Source organism: Acanthamoeba castellanii (assembly GCF_000313135.1).
Source record: "Acanthamoeba castellanii str. Neff unplaced genomic scaffold scf7180000084641, whole genome shotgun sequence".
NCBI classification, from domain to species: domain Eukaryota; phylum Discosea; order Longamoebia; family Acanthamoebidae; genus Acanthamoeba; species Acanthamoeba castellanii.
In genome coordinates, this window is record NW_004457343.1 from 506,367 (window position 1) to 518,592 (window position 12,226).

Below are 12,226 nucleotides of genomic sequence, written 5' to 3' on the forward strand. Positions count from 1 at the left end.
TACACCCTCCTCCATGCGGCGGCTCACGTGGGCATCGGTGGCGCATGCCTCCTGGCTGTCCTTCTCACCCTGTACGCTCCAATCACCCTCGTACACTCGCACATACACACCTGCGTCCTATTACATCTGTTGAGCGCCATCTCACACGCCGGCGAAATGACCTGTGCGTGCTTGTGTCGTGTGTCGTGTGTCGTGTGTGTTAGGTTCCTCACCGAACGACGGTTTCTGCAAGACATGCGATCCGTGTGGCGCACCAGAAAGCCCAAGGCTCTGTAGTCGTGCCGTTGTTGGTACGGCGCCTTTGAACCGAAAGGCTACGAACAATAGAGGTGCTCTTGAATGACTATTGTCGCGCTGATTGACAATCTTTACTTTAGAGATTAAGATGAGATGGAAGACAAGATTGATTGGACATTAAAGATGGAGAAGACGAAGGCAGGCGCGGATCACGGCCCGGCGGGTGCCTATCGCGAAGGTCGCCCTCCATCAGATGGGGCCAGGCCGCGGCCGGCTTGGCCACTCGCAGGTTGAGCCCGACGTGCTTGAACCCGAAGCTGCCCAGGTTGACCATCGTCACCGGGTCGGCGTTGTTCTCCGCCACACAAGCGTGCGGGCGCCGAGGCCCATGCGCTCAAAGAAGGCGGCACCGGCCCAGGTGAAAACGCGCGGCGACCCGAACGTGGGCAGCCGCACCTGGTCGACAGAGCGGACCAGGTGGCGCGCCACCTGAAGCGCCGCGAGGGTGGCCTGCGCCGCGCCCAGGCTGTGGCCGCACACGGTGACCTGGAGGTCCGACACTTGAAGGCCGTGGTCGTGGGCGTGCGAGTCGAGAATGGCGGCCACCTGTGGCCAGGTGCTCTCCCAGGCCTTGAGGAAGCCGCCGTGGATGCGGCCCTCAGGCAGGAGCTCGGGGCGGGCGAGGGGCCAGGCGTCGAAGTCGGTCTGGAAGTCCCTGGCCGTGTCGGTGCCCTTGTAGGTCACCACGACCTCGGCACCGCGGGCGCGCACAAAGCCGGACGAGAGGTCGGTGGCGAAGGGGCTCACGGTGGTGTAGGAGGCAACGCCGAGGTTGGCGTCGCGGTCGAGGTAGGCCAGGCTGGCGAATTCGCCCAGCTGGAGGGTCTCGTCGTTGGAGAAGGTGGCCAGCTCCTCGAATTGATCTGACACGAACGTAAACGACATACCTTCACCATTTACAAATGTCGAGAAAACACGCTTTGGTCAGACGACGTACAAGGAATGGAAACTAAGAAGAAAAGGTGAGGACATACCAAGGAGGTCCTCGTGTTGGCTTCTGGAGTCCATTGTCGTCCTGATGGTTGAGGGGGGTTGTCGCTTCGTGTTGGTTGTTGTCGGGGATGGAGGTCTTGAGGTGGGCGATATCGACTGAAGAGGTGGTAGTCGTCGAGGTTGTGGTGTTCAAGGTTGAGAAGAGGCGAGCGAACTTGCGTGCGAGGAAAGACATCTCGAGAGTGAGGTTGGTTGTGGTGATGGTGTTACGTGACTTGCTTGCTTGAGAAGGTTGTTGTTGTTCTTGTTGGCGGGTGGAGTGAGAAATGGAAATGGACTACTTGCGCCAAAGGCACCCCAGCAGGAGTCCAACTCTCGGCCAATGGCCACCAACCCTGGTCGACAATATAGTTTTGTTAAAGAAAACATGAAAGATAAAGAGAAATGCAAGAGAAAAAAAGATAAACACAAAAGATGGGGCGAGTGGTGCAGCCAGGCAGCGGCAGCACAAATGCGGAGATAGAGCCAGAGCACATCTTACTGGGTCCAAAGATAGGCGACGGCTCGTTCGGTACCGTCTACAAGGTACCCCCAACCCCAACCCAGTCAAAGAAGGTGAAAGGAGAGGAGGTGACGCGGAACATGCCCCTGGTGTACCAGGGCAAGTGCTTCAAGATGGACGTGGCGGTCAAGGTGCCCCGGCTGCAGCGGCTCAATGCCCTCCAGCTGCATGGCCTCCGCACAGAAATCGCCATCATGAGGTACCCCCACACACGAGCACCACACAGGCCACGCACCACCTACTGCGGTAGTGACTCTGACGAAAACGCCGCCACAGTGCCAATCCGCATCCGTGCATAGTGCTATTCATGGGCGCCTGCACCCAGGAGGGCCAGTTCAGGATCGTCACCGAGGTCCGCAGCCCAGCCCGCCTATAAATGGCACACGCACGCGCACCACGCACCACCGTACACGCACACGCACACGCACATATGTGACAGAGATGTCTGATCGGATGACATGGTGTGGTGCGGCAGTTGCTGGAGGGGGACCTGTACGATCTGATCCACAAGCAAAAGGTCAAGCTCAGTCTGTTCCAGAAGATGAAGCTCGCCAAGGACGCCGCCCTCGGCATGAACTGGCTCCACCACTCCAACCCGCGCATCATCCATCGAGGTACCACCGCACACGCACACGCACACGCTGACGCACACGCACACGCTGACGACTTCATTGCAAAACGCCAGATCTCAAGCTGGCGAATCTGCTGATCTACCGGCAAGGCGACGAGTATCGGGTGAAACTGTGCGTTGTAGAACTGCGGCCGCAGGGCTGAGCTGCAGCTGTTGATGGTTTATTCTTTTGTGCGACGCGCGGGCAGGTGCGACTTTGGGCTGAGCGCGATCAAGGAATCGTCGCAAGAAGCCATCCGCGATCTGGGGGCCGTGCGCGGTACGCCCTTGTACATGGCCCCCGAGGTGATGCGCAAGCGCGACTTCAACGAAAAGGCCGACGTCTACAGCTTCGGCATCGTACTCTGGTACCACACACACCGCACACACCGCACACACCTCACACACCGCACACACCGCACACGATGACGTTGGATGCCACCGGCTGCGACAGGGAGCTGTTGACGGAGCAGAAGCCGTTCGAGCACCATCGCGACTGGAACAAGTTCCTGGTGGCCGTGGGCGACGAGGGCGAGCGGCCCATCATCCCCGAGGCCTCCTGTCCACCCGCCCTCTTCTCCCTCATCGAGGACTGCTGGCGCAACGACGTATCGCTCCGGTACCTCCCTGTCGCGACACCACACACACACACACACACACACACACACACACAACACACACACACACACACACACACACACACACACACACACACACACACGGCACACGCACGCACGTACAAACGCGTGGTCGCTGACGCGGTGGACGCACCACCGTCGTCAAGGCCTGACTTTGAGGAGATCAACGAGCGGCTGGACGGCATCATCATCGACAGCGCGATCGAGGACGAGGTGGCGCGCACGTTCTGGAAGGCCGATGCGAGCCTGCACGAGTACGCCCTCCCGTGGCCCGTGTTCGCGCGCAAGCTGTGGCGATTCCTCGGGCTCGAACTCCCGCACGACCCCGACGACCCGCTGCCCGCCCAAGAACCCGCAACACAACCAGGGCAGGACAAGAGGTACGTCTGCCCGCAGACGCGCGCACGCGTGACGGACCACACGCACTCACACACACACACACACACACACACACACACACACACACACACACACACAGGACCCCGCCCCACAAACGAACAGCGACGCCTGCCGGCGGAGGATCCGAGCAAGGCCGAGTGGGCGCGTCGCCCGTGTACAATCCGCCGCCTTCGGCCGAGGTGGCGCAGCTGAGATGTGTCAAAGCTCTCTTTGGTACGCACGACACGCACACGGCACGACACACGCGCACGCGCACCACCGCACACGCACACGCCGCCAGTCATGCTTACACGGTAGCGGCGGGGTCGGTAGTAACGGAGGAGAGCAGAGGCAAACGGGGGCGGGAGGTGGTGAGCATCGAGTGGTTCAGCAAGATGGTCGAATGGTTCGCCCCCTTCGAGGCCAGCCCCCGCCTCCTCGACCGCCTGCTGGCCCTCCTCACCCAGCCCTGGTTCCACGGCCTCCTCACCAACAACGTACCCACCACGCCCAGCCGTTGTACCACGACACAACACAACCCATCACGCCCGGCGGCAGCTCACCATTCCTTTGCGCTCGGCAGGACATGGCGCGCCTGTTGGCGGGTGCGGCGGAGGGCACCTTTCTGGTGCGGTTCTCGAGCAGCAGCCCGGGCGCGTACACCATTTCGCGCGTCACGCCCCAGGGCACCTCCCACATCCGCATCCTGGGCCAACGCCAGCCACCGCCCGACGACCTCGACGGCAGCGAGCGACGGCCCGCAGGAGTGGTGCGGTACTCGGCCAGCGACGATCGGAGCTACGACTCGATGGGCGACGTGGTGGCCGACCTCGCCGCGCCCCTCCGCCTGCTGCACCCCGCCCCCGGCTCGCCCTACCTCCCTCTCTTCGGCGACCCCGCCAGCCTCAACGCCAGCGGCGGCTACGAGTCCCTCGTCCAGCGGTGAACCACCATCATCAACGAACCATCATCGTCCACCACCACCCAGGCCGCTACATGAAGGCCACGTTGAACGTGTAGGGGAGTACTTTGGTTGTTGATGTGTATTTATTTCTGAATCAAGAGAGTTGGAAACAAAAAGTTGATAGTTGAGAGTGGGGGGGGGGCTTAGGCGCTGTTGTAGTGGTTGAGCCGGTAGAGGAGGACCTTGCCTCTGTGGGTGCCGAGGGCGAGGAAACCGCTGTGGGGCGAGAAGTCAAAGTCCATCACCTTGCCCAGCGGCGTGCGGTCGGTCGGCCAGTTGCCGAACACCGACATCGAGGGCAAGTGCACCTGAACGAGGAAGAAAGAACGAAGAACGAAGAAAAGGAACGAAGGTGAGGATGGATGACGGCAACGGAAGTGGAAGTTGATGGTTGGTAGTGGTGGTACCAAACGGAAGGCAGAGGTCTTGACCCACGAGCTCATGCCCATGATTTGTGTGTCGTGGTTGAACTTGACGGCGTTGACGGAGGTCTGCAGGTTCATGAGCGCCTTGTGCGGCGTGGGCTTGGTTTCGCGCGCGGCCATCGTCTCCGCCGAGTACACGTTCACCACGCCCGTCTGCGACCTGCAACCCCAATCGTGGTGAGAAGCCGCGAGAGCCGGCAGAGCGGCGGTGGTGTGGCGGCAAGGGGGGAGGAGGAGGAGGTAAGGTACCCGACGGCGTGGTAGGCGCCGGAGGGGGAAATGGCGAGGGAGCTGGTCTTGCTCATGCCCTCATCGATGAACTTGTAGATACACCTGCGCGTTCGCAAGTCCCACTGGTAGATGGACGCATCTAACCATCGCACACACGACACGACACGACACACACGTTAGTGGATGACGGGAGGCAATGGGGCAGAGAAAGGGTGAGTGTGAGTAATTACCTCCGCCGCCGGTGAACATGGTGAGGCCGTCCGGGGAGAAGCTGACGGTGATGGAGATGTTGTTCATCTTGAAGTCGGCGATCTTCTGCTTGGTCTGGTTGGAGGTCAGGTGCACGTTGCCGTTCTTGCCGCAGAAGGCCAGGTACTTGTTGTCCTGCGAATAGAACGAGTGCTCCGTACTCGCCTCTTCCCTGCCTGCAATTCACCGTTCGCGGTGAGTGTTGTGTGCGCGTGCGGTGGTGCGTGTGCGTGTGCGGTGCGTGTGCGTGTGCGGTGCGTACCGGCAGGGTACCAGGCTTTGGAGACGTTGCCCGTCACGACGTCGTACACGTAGATCCAGGGCTTGCGGCCGGTGACGATGGCCTCGCGACCGTCGGGCGTGAACCACGCCTTCACGATGGGCGTGTCCTTGAACACCACACCCTGCACCTTGCGATTCTTCTTGCCATCAATCTGCACACACCGCACACACGACACGACACGACACACGCGTTCAGATGCTGATGGTGATGACGACGACAATGTTGGCGACGATGATGGTAATGACCTGGAAGAGGTTGAGCTTCTTGTCTTGGCCGCCAACCAGCATCAGCTGCGCGTTGGAGTGGAAGTGGAGCGTGTGCAGGCCTCTCGAATGTTCCTGTGTCATGCCACGTCGTGTCGTGTCGTGTCGTGTCGTGTCGTGTCGTGTCGTGTCGTGTCGTGTCGTGTCGTGTCGTGTCGTGTCGTGTCGTGTCGTGTCGTGTCGTGTCGTGTCGTGTCGTTAGGCTACGGTCTTGGTCGCTGCTGGGGCTGGCCGGTGTAGGCGCGGGGAGTACCTCGTGGTTGGCGTCTTTGAGGCGGGTGACGTTGAGAATGCTGGGCGCGAGCCTCTCTGGGTTGGACCCGACCAGCGCCTCGGCGGTCGCCAGAATGTCCTCCTCGTCTTCGTCTGTGCGACACAGGTTAGACGACCGTGTGCCGCGTGTGCGTGTGCGTGTGCGGTGTTGCGTGTGCGGCTGTACCTTGCACGGTGTCGATGTCCTCGGGCAGCTTGGCCCACGACGGCCCGCCAGACCCCTGGTGGGTGACCATCTCAAACCTGCCATTTTAAAATGACGAATAAATATAAGACCGTTTTATCAAATAAATTGAATTAGAAATATAAATAGATGGTTACAATAAAAGTAATAAAAATTAAAAATAAAAATAAAAATAAATTGTCTAAACAGAAGGAGAACCTTTCGCGCAGTCGTTGGGTGTATTCGGCTCCGGTGATGACGGTCTCGTCGAGCTGCTTGAGCAGCTTGCGCTTCTTGGGATCGCGCGTGGCGATGCGCACCTCCTCGCCCGCATCATCTTCATCTTCCCACGCCGGCTGCAACTTCTTTTCTTGTTTGACTTCCTCCTCCTCTACTTCTTCCTCATCTTCATCTTCATCTTCATCATCTTCATCTTCGTCATTTTCAGTTTTGATCTCAGCCGCGGCGTCCGAGTCCTCCTCTTGCTTGAGCGCGACCATGACTCCGCCCTTGTCCACCCACACCGTGTTCATCGGCACCCTTCGGATGTCGTCATCGTCATCTCCATCTTCTTCATCTCGCCGAATCTCATCTTCATCTCCATGTTCCAGCTCATTACCGAAATTGTCGACGGCGACCGAGCCGAAGAGCATGTCCTCGAGCTGTGCCTCCTCCTTCTCATCGGCCTTCGTGAACGTCGGCGGGTTCTCGTAGTACTCCACCTCCTGCCTCTTCCGCTTCCGCTCCATTTCCCGCGGCGTAAGCCCTTCATCGTACTTCGAGCGGAACTCGCCGCCGCCTCGGCCACCTCTACCACCACGTCCGCCTCGTCCACCACGTCCACCACGACCTCCTCGTCCACCTCGGCCGCCACCGCCACCTCGGCCGCCGCCTCGCATGCTCACACCGCCGCGACCGCCGCCTCGGCCCTTTCCGCCACGGCTGCCTCCTCGATTTGCGATCTTGCCCTCCATCTGTCCAGGTCCTGCGCGTCAGGTGAAGAATGAATGGAGGAGGAGCGAACAATCTCAATCTTCTCCGGAGCCAAAAAAATAAATTCAGAATCAAAAAATCAAATCACAAAAGAAAATCCCTGATTTCCGAGTTATTTCCACAATTATTGTGGCGTGCCGGGTTTTCTCCCGGTATCTACTGTACGTCGTGCGTTATCGTGTGCGTGTCGTGCGTGCGGCAGGGGGGCTTGGCTGCTGAAAAAAAAGGATTCCTCGTTGCGTTGTGGGCGCGGTACTGTACATCGCTTCATGCCCACCACCACCATCACTCGATTCAGGCGCCGCTGCCCTTCTGCTGCTCTCCGCCGCCAGCGGCGGTCCGCCACTGGCCCACCGTCTCCGCCTCCATGGTGCCCACGCTCTCCTCGCCCCGCAGCTTCGCCCCCTCCCCCTCATCGCCTTCCCCCTCCCCTTCCTTCTTTTCATCGTCGTCGCCGTCGCCGTCGGGGAGGTAGTCCTTGCGGTTGATCTTGACGCTCTCGCAGCTCATCTCCTCGGACTTGAACTCCTCGAGCGACGTCACGCTGCCCTCGGTCGACCGCGGGACGCGCTCCATCTCCTTGGCGCGCTTGATCGACGTCACGATCTCCTCCTCCTTCGAGCCGTCGCTCGACGCATCGTACGGCGACGACGCGTGCACCTTTGCGAAGATCTTCGCAAACTTGGACTTCTGAGCGCTCTTCTTTCGCAACTTCTGTTTCGGCGTAGAATGTGTGCGGGTGAGTTGCGTGTTGCGTGTGCGTGGGTTGCGTGTCGTGTGGTCATGCCATGTGTGCGGCGGCAGCGGGTGGTATACCTTCTCTTCTCGGGGCGAGAGGTGGTTTACTCGTTCCACAAGCTCGGTCAGCAGGCCCGCCAGCCGTTCGCCCTTGGCCAAAAATGGATGCTGACGTGTGCACGCACACAAAAAGAAAGGCCGCGTCAGCACAAACAATGCCCGCCGCACGCACGCGACGCATACAACGTCAGTGTCCACAGAGCACTGCAACAGCTCAAGGTGGCACCTTGAGAAGCTCATCGGCGGTGGCCCTCTGGTCGTACTCGCGAATGAGGCATCGCGCGATGAAGTCCTGGAAGTCGGCCGACCATTTCTCGGGGCTCGTCAGCTTGGGCGGTGGCGTGTTGGGCGATGCGATAATGAACAGTGCCTGCGCAATGAACAGACAAGATCGGTTGAGTGCGGTCCATGTGTGGTGTGTGCGATCGTGAAGGAAACTGCACCCGCATGGCCAGAAGGCCGGAGTGCGGGGGCACCATCTCAGCAAGCTCAATGCAGGTGATGCCGAGCGACCAGATGTCCACCCGCGTCGTGTACTCCTGTTCGCAAACCAGCTCGGGCGCCTGCACGCCAATCAATCATAACCACGGCTCCGATTGTCAGCACGGCACGGCAGTGTCGTATAGGGTCGAGTGCGTGTGCGGCACGCGGCGGTACCATCCAGTACGGTGTGCCGGTTGCCGTTTTGTGTTTGTCCATCGTGTTCACCATCTGCGTGGCCACCCCCAAATCGGCTGCAAAGAAAAGCGAGGTCAGTGGTGGTGGCTGGGCAGTGGTTGGGGGGTTTGAGGGCTGTACCGAGCTTAGCAGAGCCTTTCGAGTTCAGCAAAATATTGTCTATACGTCGACACAAATCAACCCACCAAAGAGAAGAGTGAAGAGAGAAGAGAGAAGAGAGAGAGAGAGAGTCAATGCACAAACGCTGCGTGTTGGCTGAGGGAGAAGGGCCGAAAGCGTTGGTACCGGCTTTCACGTCGCGATGCAGTAGTCGTTGGGAGTGCAGATAATGCAGACCCTTCACCACCTTGAGAGCCCAAGAAGAAGACAGCGGTTAGGACGAGAAGAAGAAGAAGATGATGATGATGACAATGAAGGGAGAAGAAGGGGAAGTGTGAGTGGAGTTGGAACCTGGAAGCACACGGCAGCAATTTCGTCCTCGGAGAATGGTGACTTGAGGCGGTTCATTATCTTCTTCAGGCTGCCTCCCGAACAGAACTCCATCACTATCTGCACTTACCACCACCAACCCACACAAGGAAGTTTAGCTCCGACCCGCGCTCAACCCACCACCTCTTAAGTCCGACTGCCACCTCAGCTGTAGCCAAAGAACGAAAACGAAACACACCAGAAAGAGCGAGAAAAGAGAAAAGAGAGAGGGCACGAACCCAGAGGCGCTTGTTTCTGAAGTAGGACCCGTAGTAGGCGGTGACGTAGGGCGAGTCGCACTTCTTGAGGTGGTCGATCTCCCGCACGATTTTCGTGAGCTCGTCTTCGTTGTCCTCGTCGCAGATGGGGATGATTTTGATGGCCACCATCTCCCCCGTTCCCTTGTCCATCGCTTTGTACACTCGGCCAAAACTCCTTTTTTGATTATTAAAGTACATAAATTGTTAAAATATCAGGTAAACGTTAAATAAATCATCAATAAATAATCCATAACCGATTATAAAATATATTACTTTTGTAAGAGGGGGAAGCGCACCCGCTGCCGATGAGGCCCATGAGGGTGTAGTGTTCCTCCGGGTCGTCTGTGTTCATTCTCGCGATGACGTTGGCACTGTACAAGTTGGGCTGTAAATCGGGAGAGGGGGATGAAAATCGTTGCGAGGGCACGCAGAGGTGAATCAACTGTTCTGCTCGAGCGCAGAAAAAAAGTTCTTTATTAATTTGAGCCAATGACAACCACCAAGTCGACAATAAGAAAATCCTATTTTCCCGGTTTTCTTTTTGCTTTTTGGATTTCCTGGTACGCTCGAAACGGAGGCAAAAGAGATAGGAAGCTTCGCGAGATGTTGAGGCAATCGTGTGGCCGGAGGGGATCTGGGCTGGCGCTGGCTCCGTATCGGGGCCTCCCGGTGCGCCGGACACTCAAGTGCAGGTCTGCGTCCTGTCTTTACTCCACAGCCGCCACGCCTTCCGCGATCAGCTCCGATTCCGCATGCACCGTACCGCTCTACTCCTCTTTTCATTTTTTATTATTCGGATTATCATCAACATTCTACTATCGGCAATTTAATATTACTTTTATTTACATTTACATTTTGTATTTGTATTTTAACAACTCATTGTGGCGGCAGGCCGAGGCCGGGCGCATTTTCTCGGGCATCCAGCCCAAGGGCCACCTGCACCTGGGCAACTACCTCGGCGCCGTCGTCAACTGGCTGCAGCTCCAGGAGCAGCGCGTACGCCCCATTGACCCCCCCCCCAACTACACTGTCACTTGCTTGCGCACTCACGGCTCACTCTCGGGCGCGGTTGTGGTGCGGCGATGGCGTCAAGCGCAGAAGGGGGACAGGGACGGGGTGGTCTTCTGCGTGGTGAACATGCACTCCTACACGACGGACGTGACGCCGGAGGACCTGCGCGACAGCACGCGCGAGATGGCCATCGCGCTCCTCGCCTGCGGGATCGACCCCGAGAAGTGCATCCTCTACGCCCAGAGCGAGGTGGCCGAGCACGCGGAGCTGGCCTGGATCCTGGGCTGTCGCACCACCATGGGCGCCCTCAATCGAATGACCCAGTACAAGGCATCGTCGTCTCGCCCATCACCACCTTCATCATCATCATCATCATCATCATCATCATCATCATCATCATCATCATCATCATCATCATCACCTCATCCACCACCTTCACCGTCTTCCTCGCGCTGCGTGTCGAACCAAGTGTGACTGACCCCATCAGCTGATGACATGAGTGCAGGAGAAGAAGGCGTCGCAGGGGGCCATGTTCGGCCTGTTCGCCTACCCCGTACTCATGGCCGCCGACATCTTGCTCTATCGGTGCGTCCTACCACTACCACCACTACTCCTACTACTACGCCTTGCCTGGCGAGGCGTCGCGTGCAGTCGCTTAACGTTCGCGGTGGGCGGTGGGCGGGGGCAGAGCAAGCCAAATTCCCGTGGGCGATGATCAGTTGCAGCACCTGGAGCTGGCCAGGGAGATTGCCGGTATCGTGGAGTCCGTTCGTGTGTGTGTTGTGTGTGTGTTGTGTGTGTTGTGTGTGTTGTGTGTGTTGTGTGTGTTGTGTGTGTGTGTGTTCATGCGCCCCAACTCACGCACGGCACGACCCGTCCGGTATGTGGCAACAGAGGCGTTCAACCGGCGCTACAACCGAACGCTGTTCCCGCTGCCCCAGCCGATATTGGGCCAGGCGACGCGTGTCATGAGCCTGCGCGACGGTACCGCCAAGATGAGCAAATCCGATCCCAACGACCGAAGCCGCATCAACCTCACCGACAGCAAGGACGAGGTGCCTCCGACCTCCAAGCTCGGCGGGCTGGTGGTCATTCTATTCCTACGTCTGACCATTGTCTCTCATGTGTGTCGTGTGCGTGTCGTGTGCGTGTGCGTGTCGTGTGCTGCGTGTGTCGTGTCTGTTAGATCTTGTTCAAGCTGCAGAAGGCCAAGACTGACCCACTTCCCGGCATCGTTTACGATCCCGAGAACAGGCCGGGTACGCGCGTCGTTTGGCACAGCCACGATCGATTATTTGTTTATTCTTGTTTGTTTGTTTGTTAATTCATTTATTTGTTTTGGCTGTGTTCAGAGCTGGCCAATTTGCTGAGCATCTTCTCGGCGCTGACCAACCGCTCGGTCGAGTCGCTGTGCCACGAGTACGCCGACGCCAAGATGCCCGACTTCAAGAACGCTCTGGCGCCGCACCTCGTGGTACCACATGCACACGCAGTGGCCAGGCTCTGCGCCACATTTGCGTTGTCTCATGACACACGACACACGCGTACATGGCGCACGACACGAACGGCTTTGGTGCAGGACACGGTGGGGCCGATCGGCGAGCGGATTCGGGAGCTGCGGGACAAGCCGCAGTGGGTGGAGGACGTGTTGCAGCAGGGGGCCAGCAGGGCGCGCACCATCGCCCGACGCAACCTGCAAGAGGTCAAGCAGGTCATCGGCATGCTTTGAATTCGCCTTTCTTTTTTTAT

At 58.6% G+C, this 12,226-nt stretch overlaps 4 protein-coding genes and 1 pseudogene across 4 annotated transcripts; 2 read left to right on the forward strand and 3 right to left on the reverse strand.

The window, feature by feature from the left end:
• Positions 1–573: 573 nt before the first annotated feature.
• ACA1_366890 (lipase) lies at positions 574–1,305 on the reverse strand (the record flags this gene model as incomplete). Its single annotated transcript, XM_004336032.1, has 2 exons — positions 574–1,160; positions 1,272–1,305. The coding sequence occupies 2 exons, from the start codon at positions 1,303–1,305 to the stop codon at positions 574–576; spliced, it is 621 nt and encodes a 206-aa protein (XP_004336080.1).
• Positions 1,306–1,704: 399 nt separating this feature from the next.
• Positions 1,705–4,364, forward strand: ACA1_366900 (protein kinase domain containing protein; the record flags this gene model as incomplete). Its single annotated transcript, XM_004336033.1, has 11 exons — positions 1,705–1,815; positions 1,837–1,991; positions 2,069–2,144; positions 2,268–2,406; positions 2,478–2,535; positions 2,612–2,770; positions 2,857–3,021; positions 3,187–3,420; positions 3,519–3,652; positions 3,752–3,915; positions 4,002–4,364. 11 exons carry the CDS (start codon positions 1,705–1,707, stop codon positions 4,362–4,364), a joined length of 1,758 nt encoding a protein of 585 aa, XP_004336081.1.
• A 161-nt stretch (positions 4,365–4,525) lies between these two features.
• ACA1_366910 lies at positions 4,526–7,243 on the reverse strand (annotated as a pseudogene).
• Positions 7,244–7,556: 313 nt separating this feature from the next.
• Positions 7,557–9,818, reverse strand: ACA1_366920 (Serine/threonineprotein kinase 3, putative; the record flags this gene model as incomplete). Its single annotated transcript, XM_004336034.1, has 9 exons — positions 7,557–7,976; positions 8,079–8,168; positions 8,287–8,430; positions 8,504–8,623; positions 8,718–8,794; positions 9,024–9,084; positions 9,189–9,287; positions 9,446–9,641; positions 9,763–9,818. 9 exons carry the CDS (start codon positions 9,816–9,818, stop codon positions 7,557–7,559), a joined length of 1,263 nt encoding a protein of 420 aa, XP_004336082.1.
• A 251-nt stretch (positions 9,819–10,069) lies between these two features.
• ACA1_366930 (tryptophan-tRNA ligase) lies at positions 10,070–12,206 on the forward strand (the record flags this gene model as incomplete). Its single annotated transcript, XM_004336035.1, has 9 exons — positions 10,070–10,135; positions 10,358–10,462; positions 10,565–10,726; positions 10,983–11,062; positions 11,166–11,248; positions 11,372–11,532; positions 11,664–11,736; positions 11,830–11,951; positions 12,057–12,206. The coding sequence occupies 9 exons, from the start codon at positions 10,070–10,072 to the stop codon at positions 12,204–12,206; spliced, it is 1,002 nt and encodes a 333-aa protein (XP_004336083.1).
• Positions 12,207–12,226: the final 20 nt, after the last annotated feature.